This window comes from Talpa europaea (genome assembly GCF_964194135.1).
Source record: "Talpa europaea genome assembly, contig: HAP1_SCAFFOLD_98, whole genome shotgun sequence".
In the NCBI taxonomy this organism is placed as follows: Eukaryota; Metazoa; Chordata; class Mammalia; order Eulipotyphla; family Talpidae; genus Talpa; species Talpa europaea.
This window is the reverse complement of record NW_028168021.1, coordinates 1-24,445: the sequence shown is the minus strand read 5'-3', so window position 1 is coordinate 24,445 and position 24,445 is coordinate 1. Positions and strand designations below refer to the sequence as shown.

The 24,445-nt window shown below is 38.8% G+C and overlaps 1 protein-coding gene across 1 annotated transcript; it reads right to left on the bottom strand.

Annotated features, from left to right (window-relative positions):
* Positions 1 to 11,263: 11,263 nt before the first annotated feature.
* On the bottom strand, positions 11,264 to 24,022 carry LOC311188006 (uncharacterized protein; the record flags this gene model as incomplete). Its single annotated transcript, XM_084259785.1, has 2 exons — positions 23,938 to 24,022; positions 11,264 to 11,670 (listed from the first exon to the last, which is right to left on the bottom strand). The coding sequence occupies exon 2, from the start codon at positions 11,588 to 11,590 to the stop codon at positions 11,264 to 11,266; it is 327 nt and encodes a 108-aa protein (XP_084115911.1). The 5' UTR covers positions 11,591 to 11,670; positions 23,938 to 24,022.
* Between the last annotated feature and the right edge of the window lie 423 nt (positions 24,023 to 24,445).

Here is a 24,445-nt window from a genome sequence, read left to right as displayed (position 1 = left end):
GAGACTGTCCCCACCCACCCGACTCTGGCTGCGCATAGGTTCACTTCCTAGGGCCGCCGCTAGGTCACGGTGGTGAGGGGGTTCCGGGACCCTCAGCCTCCACCGGGCTGTGGCCACCCCTGCACCCATGGGGGTACAGGATTGTCCTCCCCCTTGGGGAACGGGGCCATCTTCCCCTTCGCGGAATCCCAAACTTTCCTCCCGGGGCACGCCTGCCTCCTCCGCTCGCACTCACAGCCCCAGCAGCGGGGCCGTGCGCCCGCAGACGCCCTAGACGTAGGGCCGGGGTCCTGCTTGATGAGCCCCAGGCTCCGCCCCTCACCGGAGACTGACCAGGCCCACCCGACACTGGCTGCGCACTGGTGCACTTACTAGGGTCTCCGCTATGGGGCGCTAGTGAGGGGTTTCAGGGACCCTCAGCCCCCACCGGGCTGGGGCCACCCCTGCACCCATGGGGGTACGGGATTATCCTCCCCCATGGGGAAACGGGGCCCTCTTCCCATTCGTGGAAGCCCAAACCTTCCTCCTGGGGCACGCCTGCACCATCCTCTCGCACTCACAGCCCCAGCGGCGGGGCCAAGCGCCCGCAAAAGCCCTAGACGGAGGGCCGGGCTCCCGGTCAGGGGAGGGCAACCCCTTGAATCCAGGGACAAGGGGCGACCGCATCTTCTTCTTCTTCTTCTTCTTCTTCTTCTTCTTCTTCTTCTTCTTCTTCTTCTTCTTCTTCTTCTTCTTCTTCTTCTTCTTCTTCTTCTTCTTCTTCTTCTTCTTCTTCTTCTTCTTCTTCTTCTTCTTCTTCTTCTTCTTCTTCTTCTTCTTCTTCTTCTTCTTCTTCTTCTTCTTCTTCTTCTTCTTCTTCTTCTTCTTCTTCTTCTTCTTCTTCTTCTTCTTCTTCTTCTTCTTCTTCTTCTTCTTCTTCTTCTTCTTCTTCTTCTTCATTGTTTGCTTTTTCAATAACTTCTTCTTTTGCTTCTTCTGCTTCTTCTTCATATTATTCTTCTGTTATTTCTGATATTTCAGCTTATTCTACTCTTATTTCTTTTTTTCAGCTTATTGTTCTGTTATTTCTTCTTTTTTGGCTCCTTCTGTTATTTCATGCTTTTTCAGCTTATTCCTCTGTTATTTCTGCTTTTTTGTCTTATTCTTCTGTTTCTTTTCTTGTTCTTCTTATTCTTCTAGTTCTTCTTGTTTTCCTTGTAATACTCTATGTCCTTCTTCTTCTTCTTCATCTGCTGTTTCTTCTGCATTTCTGCTTTTTCAATTCTTCTTCTTATTCTTCTGATTCTTCTTCAGCATATTCTTCTGTTATTTCTGCTTTTTCGGATTATTCTTCCATTTTTTCTGCCTTTTCGGCTTATTTTTCTGTTAATTTTTCCTTTTCAGCTTATTCTTCTGTTATTTCTGCTTTTTCGGCTTATTAATCCGTTATTTTTGCTTTTTCTAATTATTTTTCTGTTATTTCTTCTTTTTCGGCTTATTCTTGTTATTTCTGATTTCTCTTCTTATTCTTCTGCTTCTACTTCTTATTCTTCTTGTTCTTCTATTTCATCTTGTTCTTCTTGTAGATCTCCTACTTTTTTTTCTTCATCTTCTTCTCTTTCTTCTGCATTTTCTGTTTTTTCAATTACTTCTTCTTCTTCTGCTTCTTCTACTTCTTCTTCATATTACTCTTCTTTTATTTCCTCTTTTTCGGCTTATTCTTCTGTTATTTCTGTTTTTCAGCTTTTTTTCTGCTTTTTCTTCTTATTCTTCTGTTTTTTGCTTTTTTGGCTTATTCTTCTGATATTTCTTCTTTTTCCTCTTATTCTTCTGTTTCTTCTCCTTGTTCTTCTTGATCTTCCAGTTCATCTTGTTCTTCTTGTAGTTCTACATCTCCTTCTTTTTCTTCTTCGTCTTCTTCTGTTTCTTCTGCATTTTCTGCTTTTTCTATTGCTTCTTCTGCTTCTTCTGGATCCTTTCAGCTTATTCTTCTGTTATTTCCGCTTTTTCGTCTTATTCTTCTGTTATTTCAGCTTTTTCGGCTCATTCTTCCTTTATTTCTGCTTTTTCGTCTTATTCTTCAGTTATTTATACGTTTTCGAGTTATTCTTCTGTTATTGCTACATTTTCGGCTTATTCTTCTGCTATGTCTGCTTTTTTGGCTTATTCTTCTGTTATTTCTGCTTTTTCTGCTTATTCTTCTTTTTCTAATTCTTGTTCTTCTTTTTATTCTATTTCTTTTTGTTCTACTTGTAGTTCTACTTCTCCTCCTCCTTCTTCTTCATCTTCTTCTTTTTCTTCTGGACTTTATGGTTTTTCAATTACTTCTTCTTCTGCTTCTTCTTCATCTTATTCTTCTGTTATTTCTGCTTTATCTGGTTATTCTTCTTTTATTTCTGCTTTTTCTGGATATTCTTCTGTTATTTCTGCTTTTTCTTCTGTTTTTTTAATTAATAAATTTTATTTTTATATTCCCCATACAATTTCAACCCCCCCATTCTGACTCCCTCCCTCCCCAACTGCCCCCCACCCACCAAAAAGTGTCTCTGGTTCATAGATTTTTGTTGATTTTGATTTTCACTTTGTTACAGTTATTCGTTTTCCTGGTCCCTTATTTAAGTTTTCTAGATTCCTGCTATGAGTGAGACCATCCAGTATTTTTCCTTTTCTTTCTGGCTTATTTCGCTATGCATGATCCCTTCCAGCACCATCCATGTTCCTGCAAATTGTATGTGTTTATCTTTTTTAAATGCTGAGTAGTATTCCATGGTAGATATGTACCACATCTTCTTGATCCAGTCATCTATTTTTGGGCATCTGGGCTGTTTCCAAAGCTTAGCTATTGTAAATAGTGCTGCTATAAACTTAGTGGTGCAGGTGTTCTTTGGAGTTGATGTTTCTGTGTCCTTTGGGTAAATACCTTGGAGTGGAATTGCTGGATCATATGGAAGCTCTATGTTTAGTAGATCCAGAAATCTCCACACAGCTCTCCATAGTGGTTGGACCAGTTTGCACTCTCACCAACAGTGCAGGAGAGTTCATTTTTCTCCACACCCTCGCCAGCATTTGTTGTTGCTAGTTTCTTTAATATGTGCCATTCTCACTGGTGTAAGATGGTATCTCATGGTAGTTTTGATTTGCATTTCCCTGATTACATGTGATGTTGAACATTTTTTCATATGCCTGTTGGCCATTTGCAATTCCTCTTCAGAGTAGTTTCTCTTTAGCTCTTCTGCCCATTTTTTTGCCTCATAAAAATAAAACAATTTTATATACAATATGTAAGATAATTTTTTTAAATAATAAATTTTATTTTTATATTCCCCATAAAATTGCAACCCCCCCATTCTGACCCCAATCCCTCCCCTAACGCCCATCACACCCCAAAAAGAGTCTCTGGTTCATAGTTTTTTGTTGATTTTGATTTTCGCTTTCTTATACTTATTCATTTTTTTGGTCCCTTGTTTAAGTTTTCTAGATTCCTGCGATGAGTGAGACCATCCCTTCTTTTTCTTTTTCTTTTTGGCTTATTTCTCTGAGCATGATCCCTTCCAGCGCCATCCATGTTGCTGCAAATTGCATGTGTTTATCTTTTTTGAATGCTGAGTAATATTCCATGGTATATATGTTCCACATCTTCTTAATCCAGTCATCTATTTTTGGGCATTTGGCCTGTTTCCAAAGCTTAGCTATTGTAAATAGTGCTGCTATAAACATAGGGGTGCAGGTGTTCTTTGGAATTGATGTTTCTGTGTTCTTTGGGTAAATACCTAGGAGTGGAATTGCTGGATCATATGGAAGCTCTATGTTTAGTAGGTCCAGAAATCTCCACACAGCTCTCCATAGTGGTTGGACCAGTTTGCACTCCCACCAACAGTGCAGACGGGTTCCTTTTTCTCCACAACCTCGCCAACATTTGTTGTTGCTAGTTTTTTTTAATATGTGCCATTCTCACTGGTGTAAGATGGTATCTCATGGTAGTTTTGATTTGCATTTCCCTGATTACAAGTGATTTTGAACATTTTTTCATATGCCTGTTGGCCATTTGCATTTCCTCTTCAGGGAAGTATCTTTTTAGCTCTTCTGCCCATTTTTTGACGGGATTATTTTCTTTGTTGTTGTTGAGTCTCATCAGCTCTTTGCAGATTTTTGTGATCAGTCCTTTATCGTTAGTGTTGGGTGCAAAAATGTTCTCCCTGTTGGTGGGGTTTCTCTTTGTTTTTGTTATTGTCTCTTTTGCTGTGCAAAAGCTCTTTAATTTGATGTAGTCCCAGCTGTTTCTCTTTGCCTTCACTATCACTGCTTTGGGTGATGTGTCTGTAAAGATGTCTTTGATGTGCAAATCACGTAGTTTTTTGCCTATATTTCCTTCTATGTATTTTATGGTTTCAGGTCTTATGTCTAGTTCTTTAATCCATTTTGAGTTGATTTTTGTGTATGGTGTGAGGTAGTGGTCAAGCTTCATTCTTTTGCATGTAGCGACCCAGTTTTCCCAGCACCATTTATTGAACAAACTTTCTTTGCTCCAATGCGTTGGCTTTGCTCCTTTATCAAAGATTAGTTGATCATAAATATGTTGTTTTATTTCTGGATTTTCTATTCGATTCCATTGGTCTGTATGTCTGTTCTTGTTCCAATACCATGCAGTTTTGATGATTATGGCTTTGTAGTATAGTTTGAAGTCTGGGAGTGTGATGCCTCCATTTCCTTCTTTTTGTTTCAGGAGAGCTTTGGCTATTCGGAGTTTTTTGTGATTCCATATGGATTTCATTAATAATTGTTCTATTTCTTTGAAGAATGACATTGAAATTTTGATTGGAATAGCATTGAATCTGTATATTGCTTTTGGTAGGATGACCATTTTAATAATGTTTATTCTTCCAATCCATGAGCAGGATTGGTCATTTTAGTAATGTTTATTCTTCCAATCCATGAGCAGTTTTTGATTACCATTTCAATTTCGCTGCTTGTAATTGGTCTTTCCATTTCTTTCTGTCTTCTTCTGTTTCTTTTAACAGTGTTTTATAGTTTTCTTTGTATAGGTCCTTTACATCTTTTGTTAGATTTATCCCTAAATATTTGATTTTTTTTGTTTCGATAATAAAAAGGAATTTTTTTTTATTTCTTCTTCTTCAGATTTATTGTTTGTGTATAGGAAGGCTACTGACTTTTGTGTGTTGATTTTGTATCCTGCCACTTTACTGAACTGATTGATGAGTTGAATTAGTTTTTCTGTGGAGTTTTTGGGGTTCTCTATGTATATTATCATATCATCTGCAAATAGTGATAGTTTGACTTCTTTTCCTATTTGGATTCCTTGTATGTCTCTCTCTTGTCTTATTGCTCTGGCTAGGACTTCCAGTATTATATTGAAAAGCAGTGGTGAGAGTGGACATCCTTGTCTTGTTCCAGATCTTAATGGAATTGCTTTCAGCTTTTCACCATTGAGAATGATACTGGCTGTTGGCTTGTCATAGATGGCCTTTATGATGTTGAGGTATGTTCCTTGTATCCCAAGAATTTCAAGGGCTTTTATCATGAATGGGTGTTGCACTTTGTCGAGAGCTTTCTCAGCATCTATTGATATTATCATATGGTTTTTATATTTTTTTTTGTTGATGTGTTGGATAACGATGATTGATTTTTGGATGTTAAACCATCCTTGTGTCCCTGGAGTGAAACCTACTTGGTCGTGGTGAATTATCTTATGGATACGTTGTTGGATTCTGATAGCTAAAATTTTGTTGAGGATATTTGCATCAGTGTTCATTAGGGAGATTGGCCTGTAGTTTTCCTTTTTTGTGTTGTCCTTATTCGGTTTTGGTATTAGTGTAATGTTGGCTTCATAGAATGTGTTTGGTATTGTCTCTTCCTTCTCAATTTTTTGGAAGAGTTTGTGAAGAAAAGGCACTAATTCATCTCTGAATGTTTGTTAGAATTCATTTGTAAATCCATCAGGTCCTGGGCTTTTGTTTTTGGGGAGGTTTTTGATTACCATTTCAATTTCGCTGCTTGTAATTGGTCTGTTTAGGCGTTCTATTTCTTCTTTATCTAGCTTTGGGTGATTGTAGAGTTGTAGGAATTTGTCCATCTCCTCTAGATTGTTGAACTTTTTTTCATATAACTCTTCATAATAGTTACTGATTGTTCTTTTGATTTCTGCTGTGTCCGTTATGATTTCTCCTCTTTCATTTATGATCCTGTTTATTTGTGCTTTCTCCCTTTTTTCCTTTGTGAGCCTGGCTAGGGGGTTGTCTATTTTATTGATTTTTTCGAAGCACAAGCTCTTGGTTTCATTAATCTTTTGGAATGTTTTTTTAGTTTCAATTTCATTTATTTCTGCTTTGGTTTTTATTATTTCTTTTCTTCTACTGGTTTTGGGGTTTTTTTTTGATGTTCTTTTTCTAGATCTTTGAGCTTGGAGATTAGATTGTTTCTTTGAGTTCTTTCTTGTTGTGTTTTCTTGTTGTGTTTTCTTGTTGTGTTTTCTCTGAGTCTGTTTTCAGAGATGACAACAGATGTCTGATATATTTTGGTGCTCCTTCGTTTGGTGAGTATATGTTAATGAGTGTTATTTCTTCTTAAAATATTGTCCCCTTGATCATAATGTAGTGACCATTGGGGTCTCTTTTTATTTTTTTTGAGTTCGAAATCTGTTTTATCTGATATAAGTATAGCTTTTCCTGCTTTCTTTTTTGGTCCATTTGCTTGTAGGATTGTTTTCCATCCTTTAACTTTGAGTCTATTTTTATCTTTTGTAGCTAAATGTGTTTCCTGGAGATAGCAAATTTTTATCTTTTGTAGCTAAATGTGTTTCCTGGAGACAGCAAAAGGTTGGGTTTTGTTTCTTAATCCAGGCTGCAACTCTGTGTCTTTTTATTGAAGAGTTTAGTTCATTTACATTTAGGGTTAATATTGATATGTTAGCATCTGTATTTGCCATTGTGTTTGTCTTTCCTTTGATTTTATTTATTCTTTTAATAACTTTTTTTCTTCTTGCCTTCTTTCGTTGTTATTCGTCCCTCTGAGGTTCTGGCTTTAGGACTCCTTGTAGTATTTTTTGGAGTGGGGGTTTAGTCGTAATGAAATTCCGGAGTTTCTGTTTGTCTGGGAAGGTCCTTATTCTTTCTTCATAGAGGAAGGAGAGCTTTGTGGGATAGAGTATTCTTGGTTGACATCTGTTTTCTTGGAGTCTGTTGACTATGTCCCTCCACTCTCTTCTTGCCCGTAGTGTTTCTTCAGAGAAGTCTGATGTCAGCCTGATTGGTTTTCCTTTGAATGTTATCTGTTTCTTCCCTCTTGTCAGCTTCATTATTTTTTCCTTGTCCTGGAACTTGGGAGCTTCACTATTATGTGTCTTGCTCTATTTTTCCTTTCGTCGTGGAAGTTTGGTGTTCTTCTTGCTTCTTGTATATCAATTTTCAGCTCCTTCTTCACATTTGGGAAGTTCCCTTCAATTATTTCCTGGAATATTTTCTCTGTTCCTACATCTCTCTCCTCTCCTTCTGGTATTCCTATAACTCTTATATTTCCTTTCCTAGTGGAGTCAGATAGTTCCCGAAGTCTTTCTTCATACTTTTTCCTTCGTACTTCTCTTTCCTTTTCTGTTTTGGTTCTTTTTATTTCTGTGTCTTCAAGAGTACTTATTCGGGGCCTCCCCGGTGGCGCAGCGGTTGAGCGCTGGGTTGCGAAGCTGCCCGCGGCCTCTGCGATGCAGGTTCGATCCCCGGCTGCTCCCCGCCACCAGCGGAGGGTCCCACATGGCGCGCAGACCTCTCCTGCCGCCTGCTGCTCCCCTCAGCAGTGTACCTCGGTCCTTCTGCCTGCTCTGCTCCCCGCTCTGCCTCTGGTGAATCCTCTCACCCTCCTGCGCTTCTGACTGTACCCAGTGCATGTATAAACAAACAAACAAACAAACAAACAAATAAATAAATAAATAAATAAAACATGCCTCTATTTAAAAAAAAAGAGTACTTATTCGTTCTTCCATTTCATCTGTTCTGCTTTCATTGCTTTTCCCAAAGTTCTTTAGTTCCTCCATTAATTCTTTGATCCCCTGTGTTTCTTGCGCTTCCCTCTTTAAGGACACAATTTCATTCTTCTGAGCATTGTTTTCCCTCTTTAGGGACTGAATTTCCATCATGAGTTCTGTCATTCTTTTAATCATGGCAAATTTAAATTCTCTTTCTGGAATGCTCAAAAGTTCTTCCAAGTTACTGTCGTTACAATCTGGGAGGTGGTTTTCTTTTTGTGGTGTGCTTTTTTTCCTGAGGGGTTGTTAGGTTGCGTGTGGTTCTTCTACTCCCTACTGTCTGTTTTCTAATTTGGCGTATGCATTGGGATACTGTGTTGCTGGGACTGGCTGGCATCTTGGGTGAGCTTCTCCACTCCCCTCTGGCTTCTCCAGGAGCCATCTGTCGGTTTCAAGCAGTCTTTACTGAAGAAGGGTCCCTGTTCTAAAATGCCAATGTGGGGACACACTCCTTTGTGTGCTTGGTCTGCCCCGGCGGTGGGTTCCCGTTCCCCCTCTGAGTTTGGACTGCAGGCCAGACGGGGCCTGGCGTGGGCGAGCTTCCCCGCTCACCTCAGGCTCCTGAGGGAGCCTTCTGCAGGCAGTCTTTACTGAAGAAATGTCCCTGTTCTAAATGGCGATGCGGGACGCACTCCCTGCGCGTCCGGTCTCAGGCACACTCTTCTGCGTGCCCGGTCTTCCCTGGCCGTGGGTGCCTGCTCCCCCTGTGGGCTCAGACTGCTGGTCTGAAGGGGCCTGGGGTGGGCTAAATTCCCAGCTGGTCACAGGCTCCGCCTTCTGCCTGTCAAGTGTTCTTTTCTGAAGAAAGGTGTTAGTGACTTTTTTTCTGTTCATTAGGTGGCGCCAGAGATCTCACCTAGAGCCCTTGGGGAGCTGTGTTTTTCACCCCGTGTGGCAGGGAACAGAGTGGGAATGGTAAGGAAACGGCTTTGGGGTGCTGTGTCTGCCTTGTGCCCCACAGTCGTGGAGAGCCCACGCCCCGAATTTCGTGCCCCAGGTCTCAGTTCCAAAGCCCTCAGGTCCAGGACGCGGGCTGTAGCCCAGTACAGTGGCCGCAGCAATGGCGCCTTTTGCACCCCGCTCCCGTGTCCATGCGCCTGGTTTCTGATTTCTCAGTGAGGGACTTTCACCTCAGTGAGGGACACCACGCGTCTCCCCACAAGCCTAGGTCTCAGGCGCGGGGACCTGGGCAGCCGCGATCCCGAACCACGTTTGCTCTTCAAGCGCGCGGCTTTTCCGCGCGATCCCAATAGCGTTTACTTTTCCAGCGCGCCACTTTTCTGCGCAAGCTTACCGGCCGGCCTGGGCTGTGTGCACATCTCCTGCGGTCTCTGCTGTTCTCTAATGGCGCCTGGAGCTCACCGCCACGGCAAATTCTGCAGGGTTCTCCACAGCTCCCGTTCACGGGGTGTGGTGGCTGAAATAGTTCCATTCCACTCACAGTCCCGCTTGCTGCGTAGTTTGTTCTTGTTGGTCGTTTTAGTTTGTTTTTTTCCTACTCTCTGTGGGTCGGAGAGTGCCGACTCTGTGGGTGGGGGAGGGGAGCAGGGTTCTGCGCTTTCCTCCCTTCTAGTCCTTTTTTATGGCAACTTTCTTCTTCGGGTAGTTTCCTGGAGTCATCCGTTTATGTTCCGTGTCCCAGTTCTCACTGGGACCTGCCGCTTTTCCTCCCTATGAACTTTTTTTAATGGGAGATCTTTCTCACAGCTTCTCCTCGCCGACATGTTGCTCCGCACCTCTCTCTTATTCTTCTGCTATTTCTGCTTTTTCGGCTTATTCTTCTGTTATATCTGCTTGTTCGTCTTATTCTTCTGTTTCTACTTTTTTTCTTCTTGTTCTTCTAGTTCTTCTTGTTCTTCTTGTAGTTCTACATCTCCTTCTTCTTCATCTTCTTCTGTTTCTTCTGCATTTTCTGTTTTTCAATTACTTCTTCTTCTGCTTCTTCTGCTTCTTCTTCGTATTATTCTTCTGTTATTTTTGATATTTCAGCTTATTCTGTTATTTCTGCTTTTTTGGCTTATTCTTCTGTTATTTCTGCTTTTTCATCTTAATCTTCTCTTTCTACTTCTTGTTCTTCTTGTTCTTCTAGTTCTTCTTGTTCTTCTTGTAGTTCTACATCGCCTTCTTCTTCTTCTTCATCTTCTTCTGTTTCTTCTGCATTTTCTGTTTTTCAATTACTTCTTCTTCTTCTTCTTCTGCTTCTTCTGCTTCTTCTTCGGCTTATTCTTCTGTTATTTTTGATATTTCGGCTTATTCTGTTATTTCTGCTTTTTCGTCTTATTCTTCTCTTTCTACTTCTTGTTCTTCTTCTTCTTCTTGTAGTTCTACATCTCCTTCTTCTTCTTCTTCTTCATCTCTTCTGTTTCTTCTGCATTTTCGGCTTTTTCTATTACTTCTTCTTCTATTTCTTCTGCTTCTTCTTCAGCTTATTCTTCTATTATTTCTTCATCTTCTTCTCTTCTTCTGCTTCTTCTTCAGCTTATTCAAGTGTTATTTATGCTTTTTCGGCTAATTCTTCTGTAATTTCTGCTTTTTCATCTAATTCTTCTGTATCTTCTTCTTGTTTTTCTTGTTCTTCTACTTCTTCTTGTTCTTCTTGTAGTTCTACATCCCCTTCTTCTTCTTCTTCATCTTCTTCTCTTTCTTCTGCATTTTGTGCTTTTTCAATTACTTCTTCTCCTTCTGCTTCTTCTACTTCTTCTTCAGCTTATTCTTCTGTTATTTATGCGTTTTCATCTTATTCTTCTGTTCTACATTTTCTGCATTTTCAATTACTTCATCTTCTTCTTCTGCTTCTTCTTCAGCTTATTCATGTGTTATTTCTGATTTTTTGGCTTATGCTTCTGTAATTTCTGCATTTTCGGCTTATACTTCTGTTATTTCTCCTTTCTCAGCTTAATCCTCTGTTATTTCTGCTTTTTCGTCTTATTCTTTGGTTTCGACTTCTTATTCTTCTTGTTTTCCTTGTTGTTTTTGTTCTTCTTGTAGCTCTACATCTCCTTCTTCTTCTTTTTCTTCTGCATGTTATGCTTTTTCAATTACTTCTTCTTCCACTGCTTCTTCTTTTTCTTCTTTCAGCTTATTCTTCTGTTATTTCTGCTTATTTTCTTATTCTTCTGTTATGTCTGCTTTTTTGGCTTATTCTTCTGTTATTTCTGGTTTTGCGGCCTATTCTTTTTCTATTTCTGCTTTTTCATCAAATTCTTGTTTCTTCTTCTTGTTCTTCTAGTTCTTCTTCTTCATCTGGTTGTTCTACATCTCCTTCTTCTTCTCCTTCTCCTTCTCCTTCTCCTTCTCCTTCTCCTTCTCCTTCTCCTTCTCCTTCTCCTTCTCCTTCTCCTTCTCCTTCTCCTTCTCCTTCTCCTTCTCCTTCTCCTTCTCCTTCTCCTTCTCCTCCTCCTTCTCCTTCTCCTTCTTCTTCTTCTTCTTCTTCTTCTTCTTCTTCTTCTTCTTCTTCTTCTTCTTCTTCTTCTTCTTCTTCTTCTTCTTCTTCTTCTTCTTCTTCTTCTTCTTCTTCTTCTTCTTCTTCTTCTTCTTCTTCTTCTTCTTCTTCTTTATCTTCTTCTGTTTCTTCTGCATTTTCTGCTTTTTGAAATACTTCTTATTCTACTTCTTCTGCTTTTCTTCAGCTTATTCTTCTGTCATTTCTGCGTTTTCATCTTATTCTTCTGTTTCTACTTCTTGTTCACCATGTTCTTCTAATTCTTCTTGTTCGTCTTGTAGTTCTACATACCCTTCTTCTTCTTCTTCATCTTCTTCTTTATCTTCTGCAATTTCTGCTTTTTCAATTACTTCAACTTCTTCTGCTTCTTCTTCAGCTTATTTAAGTGTTATTTCTGCTTTTTCGGCTTATTCTTCTCTAATTTCTGCTTTTTCATCTAATTCTTCTGTGTCTTCTTCTTGTTCTCTTGGTTCTTCTACTTCTTCTTGATCTTCTTGTAGTTCTGCATCCCCTTCTTCGTCTTCTTCATCTTCTTCTGTTTCTTCTGCATTTTCTGATTTTTCAATCACTTCTCCTACTGCTTCTTCTACTTCTTCTTCAGCTTATTCTTCTATTATTTGTGCGTTTTCATCTTAATCTTCTGTTTCTACTTCTTGTTCTTCTTGTTCTTCTAGTTCTTCTTGTTCTCCTTGTAGTTCTACATCCCCATCTTCTTCTTCTACATCTTCTTCTGTTACTTCCGCTTTTTCTGCATTTTCAATTACTTCATCGCTTCTTCTTCTTCTTCTGCTCTTCTTCCACTTATTCATGTGTTATTTCTGCTTTTTCGGCTTATTCTTCAGTAATTTCTGCATTTTCGGCTTATACTTCTGATATTTCTCCTTTTTCGGCTTAATCATCTGTTATTTCTGCTTTTTCCTCTTATTCTTCGGTTTCTACTTCTTGCTTTTCTTCTTCTTCTTGTTCTTCTTGTAGTTCTACATCTCAATCGCCTTCTGCTTCTGCTTCTCTGCATGTTATGCTTTTCCAATTACTTCTTCTTATGCTGCTTCTGCTGCATCTTCTTCAGATTATTCTTCTGTTATTTCTGCTTATTTTGCTTATTCTTCTGTTATTTCTGTTTTTTCGGCCTATTCTTTTTCTGTTTCTCCTTTTTTCATCTAATTCTTCTGTTTCTTCTTCTTGTTCTTGTTCTAGTTCTTCTTCTTCATCTGGTTGTTCTACATCTCCTTCTTCTTCTTCTTTATCTTCTTCTGTTTTTTCTGCATTTTCTTTTTTTTTTATTTTTAATTTTTTTAATTTATTTTTTACATCATTGTTCATTTTTTTTTATAAATTTTATTGTTATATTCCCCATACAATTGCAGCCCCCCATTCTGACCCCAATCCCTCCCCCTCCCGCCCCCGCCCCCCTAAAAGTGTCTCTGGTTCATAGTTTTTTGTTGATTTTGATTTTCACTTTCTTATAGTTATTCATTTTCCTGGTCCATTATTTAAGTTTTCTAGATTCCTGCTATGAGTGAGACCATCCGGTATTTTTCTTTTTCTTTTTGGCTTATTTCGCTGAGCATGATCCCTTCCAGCGCCATCCATGTTGCAGCAAATTGCATGTGTTTATCTTTTTTGAATGCTGAGTAATATTCCATGGTATATATGTACCACATCTTCTTGATCCAGTCATCTATTTTTGGGCATTTGGGTTGTTTCCAAAGCTTAGCTATTGTAAACAGTGCTGCTATAAACATAGGGGTGCAGGTGTTCTTTGGAATTGATGTTTCTGTGTCCTTTGGGTACATACCTAGGAGTGGAATTGCTGGGTCATATGGAAGCTCTATGTTTAGTAGGTCCAGAAATCTCCACACAGCTTTCCACAGTGGTTGGACCAGTTTGCACTCCCACCAACAGTGCAGAAGAGTTCCTTTTTCTCCACACCCTCGCCAACATTTGTTGTTGCTAGTTTTTTTAATATGTGCCATTCTCACTGGTGTAAGATGGTATCTCATGGTAGTTTTGATTTGCATTTCCCTGATGACAAGTGATGTTGAACATTTTTTCATATGCCTGTTGGCCATTTGCATTTCCTCTTCAGAGAAGTTTCTTTTAAGCTCTTCTGCCCATTTTTTGACTGGATTATTTTCTTTGTTGTTGTTGAGTCTCATCAGCTCTTTGCAGATTTTTGTGATCAGTCCTTTATCATTAGTGTTGGGTGCAAAAATGTTCTCCCAGTTGGTGGGGTTTCTCTTTGTTTTTGTTATTGTCTCTTTTGCTGTGCAAAAGCTCTTTAATTTGATATAGTCCCAGCTGTTTATCTTTGCCTTCACTATCACTGCTTTGGGTGATGTGTCTGTAAAGATGTCTTTGATGTGCAAATCATGTAGTGTTTTGCCTATATTTCCTTCTATATATTTTATGGTTTCAGGTCTTATGTCTAGTTCTTTAATCCATTTTGAGTTGATTTTTGTGTATGGTGTGAGGTGGTGGTCAAGCTTCATTCTTTTGCATGTAGCGACCCAGTTTTCCCAGCACCATTTATTGAACAAACTTTCTTTGCTCCAATGCATAGTCTTTGCTCCTTTGTCAAAGATTAGTTGACCATAAATATGTTGTTTTATTTCTGGATTTTCTATTCGATTCCATTGGTCTGTATGTCTGTTCTTGTTCCAATACCATGCAGTTTTGATGATTATGGCTTTGTAGTATAGTTTAAAGTCTGGGAGTCTGATGCCTCCATTCCCTTCTTTTTTTTTCAGGAGAGCTTTGGCTATTCGGGGTTTTTTGTGATTCCATATGAATTTCATCAATAATTGTTCTATTTCTTTGAAGAATGACATTGAAATTTTGATTGGAATAGCATTGAATCTGTATATTGCTTTTGGAAGGATGGCCATTTTAATAATGTTTATTCTTCCAATCCATGAGCAGGGGATGTCTCTCCATTTCTTTGTGTCTTCTTCTATTTCTTTTAACAGTGTTTTATAGTTTTCTTTGTATAGGTCCTTTACCTCTTTTGTTAGATTTATTCCCAAATATTTGATTTTTTTTGTTTCAATAACAAAAGGGATGGTCTTTTTGATTTCTTCTTCTTCAGATTTATTGTTTGTGTATAGGAAGGCTACTGACTTTTGCGTGTTGATTTTGTATCCTGCCACTTTACTGAACTGATTGATGAGTTGAATTAGCTTTTCTGTGGAGTTTTTGGGGTTCTCTATGTATAATATCATATCGTCTGCAAATAGTGATAGTTTGACTTCTTCTTTTCCTATTTGGATTCCTTGGATGTCTTTCTCTTGTCTTATTGCCCTGGCTAGGACTTCCAGTATTATATTGAAAAGCAATGGTGAGAGTGGACATCCTTGTCTTGTTCCAGATCTTAATGGAATAGCTTTCAGCTTTTCACCATTGAGAATGATACTGGCTGTTGGCTTGTCATAGATGGCCTTTATGATGTTGAGGTATGTTCCTTGTATCCCAAGAACTTCAAGGGCTTTTATCATGAATGGGTGTTGCACTTTGTCGAAAGCTTTCTCAGCATCTATTGATATTATCATATGGTTTTTATATTTCTTTTTGTTGATGTGTTGGATAACGTTGATTGATTTTCGGATGTTAAACCATCCTTGTGCCCCTGGAATGAATCCAACTTGGTCGTGGTGAATTATCTTATGGATACATTGTTGGATTCTGATAGCTAAAATTTTATTGAGGATTTTTGCATCAGTGTTCATTAGGGAGATTGGCCTGTAGTTTTCCTTTTTTGTGTTGTCCTTGTTCGGTTTTGGTATTAGTGTAATGTTGGCTTCATAGAACGTGTTTGGTATTGTCCCTTCCTTCTCAATTTTTTGGAAGAGTTTGTGAAGGATAGGCACTAATTCGTCTCTGAATGTTTGGTAGAATTCATTTGTAAATCCATCAGGTCCTGGGCTTTTGTTTTTGGGGAGGTTTTTGATTACCATTTCAATTTCGCTAATTGTAATTGGTCTGTTTAGGTGTTCTATTTCTTCTTTATCTAGCTTTGGGTGATTGTAGAGTTGTAGGAATTTGTCCATCTCCTCTAGATTGTTAAACTTGTTTCCATATAACTGTTCATAGTAGTTACTGATTATTCTTTTGATTTCTGCTGTGTCCGTTGTGATTTCTCCTCTTTCATTGATGATCCTGTTTATTTGTGCTTTCTCCCTTTTTTCCTTTGTGAGCCTGGCTAGGGGTTTGTCTATTTTATTGATTTTTTCAAAGAACCAGCTCTTGGTTTCATTGATCTTTTGGATTGTTTTTTTAGTTTCAATTTCATTTATTTCTGCTTTGGTTTTTATTATTTCTTTTCTTCTACTGGTTTTGGGGTTTTCTTGTTGTTCTTTTTCTAGATCTTTGAGCTTCGAGATTAGGTTGTTTCTTTGCGTTCTTTCTTGTTTCTTGATGTGAGCTTCTATTGCTATATATTTGCCTCTTATTACTGCTTTTGCTGCATCCCATACATTTAGGATATTGGTGTCCTCCTTGTCGTTCAATTCAAAAAAATTTTTAATTTCTTCTTTGATCTCCTCATTAGTCCAATGGTCTTCCAGTAGTGTGGTTTTTAATCTCCATGAGGTAGGAAAGTTCCTTGCCTTCTTTTTATGGTTTATTTCTAGTTTGATGCCTTCATGGTCAGAAAAGATGGTTGATATGATTTCAATCTTGGTGTATCTGTTGATGTTTGTCTTGTGCCCCAGTATGTGATCGATCCTGGAGAATGATCCGTGTGCGCTGAGAAAAATGTGTACTCCGTTTTTTTGGGGTTTAGTGTTCTATAGATGTCTGTTAAGCCCAATTGCTCTAGGTCTTTATTTAGAGCTTTGGTTTCTTTACTTATTTTTTGTCTTGTTGATCTATCCATTGTTGATAGTGGTGTGTTGAAGTCTCCCACTACGTATGTGTTTTCTCTGATGTCTGTTTTCAGAGAGGACAACAGTTGTCTGATATATTTTGGTGCTCCTTCGTTTGGTGAGTATATGTTAATGAGTGTTATTTCTTCTTGAAGTATTGTCCCCTTGATCATAATGTAGTGACCATTGGGGTCTCTTTTTATCTTTTTGAGTTTGAAATCTGTTTTATCTGATATAAGTATAGCTGTTCCTGCTTTCTTTTTTGGCCCATTTGCTTGTAGGATTGTTTTCCATCCTTTGACTTTGAGCCTATTTTTATCTTTTGTAGCTAAATGTGTTTCCTGGAGACAGCAAAAGGTTGGGTTTTGTTTCTTAATCCAGGCTGCAACTCTGTGTCTTTTTATTGAAGAGTTTAGTCCATTTACATTTAGAGTTAATATTGATATGTTAACATCTGTATTTGCCATTGTGTTTGTCTTTCCTTTGATTTTATTTATTTATTCTTTTAATAACTTTTTTTTTTTGGCCTTCTTTCATTGTTATTCGTCGCTCTGAGGTTCTGGCTTTAGGACTCCTTGTAGTATTTTTTGGAGTGGGGGTTTAGTTGCAATGAAATTCCGGAGTTTCTGTTTGTCTGGGAAGGTCCATATTCTTTCTTCAAAGAGGAAGGAGAGCTTTGCGGGATAGAGTATTCTTGGTTGGCATCTGTTTTCTTGGAGTCTGTTGACTATGTCCCTCCACTCTCTCCTTGCCCGTAGTGTTTCTTCGGAGAAGTCTGATGTCAGCCTGATTGGTTTTCCTTTGAATGTTATCTGTTTCTTCCCTCTTGCCAGCTTCATTATTTTTTCCTTGTCCTGGATTCTTGGGAGCTTTACTATTATGTGTCTTGCTGTATTTTTCCTTTCGTCGTGGAAGTTTGGTGTTCTTCTTGCTTCTTGTATATCAATTTTCAGCTCCTTCTTCATATTTGGGAAGTTCTCTTCAATTATCTCTTTGAATATTTTCTCTGTTCCTACATCTCTCTCCTCTCCTTCTGGTATTCCTATAACTCTTATATTTCCTTTCCTCATGGAGTCAGATAGTTCCCGAAGTCTTTCTTCGTTCTTTTTCCTTCGTACTTCTCTTTCCTTCTCTGTTTTGGTTCTTTTTATTTCTGTGTCTTCAAGATTACTTATTCGTTCTTCCATTTCATCTATTCTGCTTTCATTGCTTTTCCCAGAATTCTTTAGTTCTTCCATTAATTCTTTGATCTCCTGCATTTCTTTTACTTCCCTCTTTAGGGACTCAATTTCTTTCTTCTGACCATTGTTTTCCCTCTCTAGGGACTCAATTGCATTCTTCTGATTGTTGATTATTTTTCCCTTATCATTGTTTTCCTTTATGACTTCTGTCAGTTTTTTAATCACGGCAATTTTAAATTCTCTTTCTGGAAGGCTCAGAAATTCTTCCAAGTTATTGTCGTTGCAATCTGGGGGCTGGCTTTCTTTTTGTGGTGTGCTTTTTCTCTGGAGAGTTGCTAGGTTGCGTGTGGTTCTTCTCCTCCCTACTGTCTGTTTTCTAATTTGCCGTATGCGTTGGGACACTGTGTTGTTGGGACTTGCCGGCATCTTGGGTGGGCTTCTCTGTTCCCCTCTGGTTCTTCCAGGAGTCATCTGTCAGTTTCAAGCAGCCTTTACTGGAGAAAGGTCCCTGTTCTAAAATGCCGATGTGGGGACACACTCCCCTGTGCGCCTGGTCTGCCCCGGCGGTGGGTTCCTGCTCCCCTCTGGGCTTGGACTGCAGGCCAGAGGGGGTCTGGCATGGGCGAACTTCCCCCCGCTCACCTCTGGCTCCTGGGGAAGCCTTCTGCAGGTAGTCTTTACTGAAGAAATGTCCCTGTTCTAAATTGGTGATGTGGGACACACTCCCTGCGCTTCTGGTCTCAGGCACACTATTCTGCGCGCCTGGTCTGCCCCGGCTGTGGGTGCTCGCTCTCCCTGTGGGCTTAGACTACTTGTTCAGAAGGGGCCCGGTGTGGGCTAACTCCCCAGCTGGCCACTAGCTCCTTCAGTAGCCTGTGCTGGGGTCAAGTCGCTAGGTGGCACCAGAGATCTCTCCTAGAGCCCTTGGGGAGCTGATTTTCCACCCCGTGGGACAGGGAGCAGAGCGGGGATGGTAGGGTATACCTCAACGGCTTTGGGGTGCTGTGTCTGCCTTGTGCCCCACCGTCTTGGGGAACCCACGCCCCTAATTTCGTGCCCCGGGTCTCAGTTCCAAAGCCCTCAGTTCCAGGACGCGGGCTGTAGCCCAGATCAGTGGCGCGGGAATGGCGCCTTTTGAATCCCGCTCCTCTGCCTGGGCGCCTTGTTCCTGCTCACTCAGGGAGGGCCTCCGCTGTCTCCCCGCAAGCCTAGGTCGCAGGCGCAGGGCCCTGGGCAGCTGCAATCCGAGCGCCGCTTTCGCGCAAGCTTACCGGGCGGCCGGGGCTGTGTGCTGGTGCTGGTCTCCTCCTGGGGGGCGGGGCTCTTTAATGGCGGCTGGAGCTCACCTCCGCGGCGGGTCCTGCAGGGTTCGCCTCAGCTCCCGTTCACGGGGTGTGGTGGCTGAAATAGTTCCTTTCCACTCACAGTCCCGCTTGCTGCATTCATTGTTCATTTTTTTAATAATAAATTTTATTTTTATATTCCCCCATACAATTGCAAACACCCCATTCTGACCCCAATCTTTCCCCTCCCGACCCCCAAAAAGTGTCTCTGGTTCATAGTTTTTTGTTGATTTTGATTTTCACTTTCTTATATTCATTTTCCTGGTCCCTTATTTAAGTTTTCTAGATTCCTGCTATAAGTGAGACCATCCGGTATTTTTCTTTTTCTTTTTGGCTTATTTCGCTGAGCATGATCCCTTCCAGCGCCATCCATGTTGCTGCAAATTGCATGTGTTTATCTTTTTTGAATGCTGAGTAATATTCCATGGTATATATGTACCACATCTTCTTGATCCAGTCATCTATTTTTGGGCATTTGGGTTGTTTCCAAAGCTTAGCTATTGTAAACAGTGCTGCTATAAACATAGGGGTGCTGGTGTTCTTTGGAGTTGATGTTTCTGTGTCCTTTGGGTAAATACCTAGGAGTGGAATTGCCGGATCATATGGAAGCTCTATGTTTAGTAGGTCCAGAAATCTCCACACAGCTCTCCATAGTGGTTGGACCAGTTTGCACTCCCACCAACAGTGCAGAAGAGTTCCTTTTTCTCCACACCCTCGCCAACATTTGTTGTTGCTAGTTTTTTTTAATATGTGCCATTCTCACTGGTGTGAGATGGTATCTCATGGTAGTTTTGATTTGCATTTGCCTGATTACAAGTGATGTCGAACATTTTTTCATATGTCTGTTGCCCATTTGCATTTCCTCTTCAGAGAAGTTTCTTTTTAGCTCTTCTGCCCATTTTTTGACTGGATTATTTTCTTTGTTGTTGCTGAGTCTCATCAGCTCTTTGCAGATTTTTGTGATCAGTCCTTTATCATCAGTGTTGGGTAAAAAATTTTCTCCCAGTTGATGGGGTTTCTCTTTGTTTTTGTTATTGTCTCTTTTGCTGTGCAGAAGCTCTTTAATTTGATGTAGTCCCAGCTGTTTATCATTGTCTTCACTATCACTGCTTTGGGTGATGTGTCTGTAAAATGTCTTTGATGTGCAAATCCCGTAGTGTTTTGCCTAAATTTCCTTCTATGTATTTTATGGTTTCAGGTCTTATGCCTAGTTCTTTAATCCATTTTGAGTTGATTTTTGTGTATGGTGTGAGGTAGTGGTCAAGCTTCATTCTTTTGCATGTAGTGACCCAGTTTTCCCAGCACCATTTATTGAGCAAACCTTCTTTGCTCCAATGCATAGTATTTGCTCCTTTGTCAAAGATTAGGTGACCATAAATCTGTGGGTTTATTTCTGGATTTTCTATTCAATTCCATTGGTCTGTATGTCTGTTCTTGTTCCAATACCATGCAGTTTTGATGATTATGGCTTTGTAGTATAGTTTGAAGTCTGGGAGTCTGATGCCTCCATTCCCTTCTTTTTTTTCAGTAGAGCTTTGGCTTCGGGGTTTTTGGTGATTCCATATGAATTTCATCAATAATTTTTCTATTTCTTTGAAGAATGCCATTGAGATTTTGATTGGAATAGCATTGAATGTGTATATTGCTTTTGGTAGGATGGCAATTTTAATAATGTTTATTCTTCCAATCCATGTGCAGGGGATGTCTTTCCATTTCTTTGAGTCTTCTATTTCTTTTAACAGTTTTTTATAGTTTTCTTTGTATAGGTCCTTTACCTCTTTTGTTGGATTTATTCCCAAATATTTGATTTTTTTTGTTTCGATAATAAAAGGGGTGGTTTTTTTGATTTCTTCTTCTTCAGATTTATTGTTTGTGTATAGGAAGGCTACTGACTTTTGCGTGTTGATTTTGTATCCTGCCACTTTACTGAATTGATTGATGAGTTGAATTAGATTTTCTGTGGAGATTTTGGGGTTCTCTATGTATATTATCATATCATCTGCAAAGAGTGATAGTTTGACTTTTTCTTTTCCTATTTGGATTCCTTGGATGTCTTTCTCTTGTCTTATTGCTCTGGCTAGGACTTCCAGTATTATATTGAATAGCAGTGGTGAGAGTGGACATCCTTGTCTTGTTCCAGATCTTAATGGAATTGCTTTCAGCTTTTCTTCTGCATTTTCTGCTTTTTCAAATACTTCTTCTTATTCAACTTCTTCTGCTTTTCTTCAGCTTATTCTTCTCTTATTTCTGCATTTTCATCTTATTCTTCTGTTTCTACTTCTTGATCTTCTTGTTCTTCTAGTTCTTCTTGTTCTCCTTGTATTTCTACATCCCCATCTTCTTCTTCTTCATCTTCTTCTATTTCATCCACATTGTCTGCATTTTCAATTACTTCATTGCTTCTTCTTCTGCTGCTTCATCTTCAAATTATTCATGTGTAATTTCTGCTTTTTCGCTTATTCTTCTGTAATTTCTGAATTTTCGGTTATACTTCTGTTATTTTTCGTTTTTTGGCTTAATCTTCTGTTATTTCTGCTTTTTCGTCTTATTCTTCGGTTTCTACTTCTTGTTCTTCTTGTTCATCTTGTAGTTCTACATCTCCTTCTCCTTCTTCTTCTGTTTCTTCTGCATGTTATGCTTCTTCAATTACTTCTTCTGCTGCTTCTTCTGCATCTTCTTTAGCTTATTCTTCTGTTATTTCTGATTATTTTGCCTATTCTTCTGTTATTTCTGCTTTTTCGGACTATTCTTTTTCTAGTTCTGCTTTTTCATCTAATTCTTCCGTTTCTTCTTCTTGTTCTTCTTTTTCTTCTAATTCTTATTCTTCATCTGGTTGTTCTCCATCTCCTTCTTCTTCTTCTTTACCTTCTGTTTCTTCTGAATTTTCTGCTTTTTGAAATACTTATTCTTATTCTACTTCTGCTTTTCTTCAGCTTATTCTTCTGTTTTTTTCTGCATTTTCATCTTATTCTACTGTTTCTACTTCCTGTTCTTCTTGTTCTTCTAGTTCTTCTTGTTCTCCTTGTAGTTCTACATCCCCATCTTCTTCTTCTTCATCTTCTTCTGTATCTTCTGCAATTTCTGCTTTTTCAATTACTTCATCTTCTTCTGCTTCTTCTGCTTCTTCTTCAGCTTATTCAAGTGTTATTTCTGCTTTTTCAGCTTATTCTTCTGTAATTTCTTCTTTTTCAACTAATTATTCTCTGTCTTCATTCTTGTTCTTCTACTTCTTGTTCTTCTTGTAGTTCTATATCCCCTTCTTCGTCTTCTTAATCTTCTTCTGTTTCTTCTGCATTTTCTGCTTTTTCAATTACTTCTTCCCCTTGTCCATCTTCTACTTCCTCTTCAGCTTATTATTCTGTTATTTGTGCGTTTCTATGTTAGTCTTCTGTTTCTACTTCTTGTTCTTCTTGTTCTTCTAGTTCTTCTTGTTCTTGTAGTTCTACATCCCCATCTTCTTCTTCTTCATCTTCTTCTGTTTCTTCCCTTTGTCTGCATTTTCAATTACATCATCGCTTCTTCTTCTTCAGCTTCTTCATCTTATTCATGTTTTATTTCTGCTTTTTTGGCTTATTCTTCTGTTTTCTGCATTTTCGGCTTATACTTCTGTTATTTCTCTTTTTTCGGCTTAATCTTCTGTTATTTCTGCTTTTATGTCTTATTCTTCGGTTTCTACATCTTGTTCTTCTTGTTCTTCTTGTAGTTCAACATATCCTTCTCATTCTTCTTTTGTTTCTTCTGAATGTTATGCTTTTTCAATTACTTCATCTTCTTCTCTTCTTCTGCTTCTTCTTCAGCTTAGTCAAGTGTTATTTCTGGTTTTTCGGTTTATTCTCTAATTTCTGCTTTTTCATCTAATTCTTCTTTGTATTCTTCTTGTTCTTCTTGTTCTACTTCTTCTTGTTCTTCTTGTATTTCTACATCCCCTTCTTCGTCTTGCTCATCTACTTCTGTTTCTTCTCATTTTCTGCTTTTTCAATCACTTCTTCTCCTTCTGCTTCTTCTACTTCTTCTTCAGCTTGTTCTTCTGTTATTTGTGCGTTTTCATCTTATTCTTCTGTTTCTACTTCTTGTTCTTCTTTTTCTTCTAGTTCTTCTTGTTCTCCTTGTATTTCTATATCCCCATCTTCTTCTTCTTCATCTTTTTCTGTTTCTTCCACATTTTCTGCATTTTCAATTACTTCATTTTCTTCTTCTTCTGCTTCTTCTTTAGCTTATTCATGTGTTATTTCTGCTTTTTCGGCTTATTCTTCTGTAATTTCTACATTTTAGGCTTATACTTCTGTTATTTGTCCTTTCTTGGCTTAATCTTCTGTTATTTCTGCTTTTCCCTCTTATTTCTGTGTTTCGACTTCTTGTTCTTCTTGTTCTCCTTGTCGTTCTTGTTCTTCTTGCAGTTCTACATCTCCTTCTTTTTCTGTTTCTTCTGCATGTTATGCTTTTTCAATTACTTCTTCTGCTGCAGCTTCTTCTGTTTCTTCTTAAGCTTATTCTTCTGTTATTTCCGCTTTTTCGGCTTATCCTTCTGTTATTTCTATTTTTTCGGCCTCTTCTTTTTCTTTTTCTGCTTTTTCAACAAATTCTTCTGTTTCTTCTTCTTTTTCTTCTTGTTCTTCTAGTTCTTCTTTTTCATCTGGATGTTCTACATCTCCTTCTTTTCTTCTTCTTCTTTATCCTCTTCTGTTTCTTCTGCAATTTCTTGCTTTTTCAATTAGTTCATCTTCTTCTGCTTTTTCTGCTACTCCTTCAGCTTATTCAAGTGTTATTTCTGCTTTTTCAGCTTATTCTTCTGTAATTTCTGCTTTTTCATCTAATTCTTCTGTGTCTTCTTCTTGTTCTTCTACTTCCAATTGTTCTTCTTGTAGTTCTACATCCTCTTCTTCTGTAATTTCTGCTTTTTCATCTAAATCTTCTTTGTCTACTTCTTGTTCTTCTTGTTCTTCTACTTCTTCTCGTTCTTCTGGTAGTTCTATATCACCTTCGTCGTCCTCAACTTCTTCTGTTTCTTCTGCATTTTCTGCTTTTTCAATCACTTCTTCTCATTCTGCGTCTTCTACTTCTTCTTCAGCTGATTCTTCTGTGATTTGTGCGTTTTCACCTTATTCTTCTGTTTCTAATTCTTGTTCTTCTACTTCTTCTTGTTCTTCTTGTATTTATACATCCCCTTCTTCTTCTTCTTCTTCTTCTTCTTCTTCTTCTTCTTCTTCTTCTTCTTCTTCTTCTTCTTCTTCTTCTTCTTCTTCTTCTTCTTCTTCTTCTTCTTCTTCTTCTTCTTCTTCTTCTTCTTCTTCTTCTTCTTCTTCTTCTTCTTCTTCTTCTTCTTCTTCTTCCTTCTTTCTTCTTCTTCTTCTTCTTCTTCTTCTTCTTCTTCTCTTCTCTTTCTTCCTCGTCTCAGTCTTTCCTCTGATTTTTAGTCTTCTTCTGTTTCTTGTTGTTGTTCTTCTTTTCCTCAATTTCTTTCCTCTTGTTCTTGTACAACTTGTTCTTGGTTCTTCTTTTTCTGCTTCATCTTGTTCTTCATGGCATTCTTGTTCTCTCATTATTCCTCTTTCTTTTCTTCTTCTTCTCCTCCTCCTCTTCCTCCTACTCCTTTTCCTCTCCTCCTC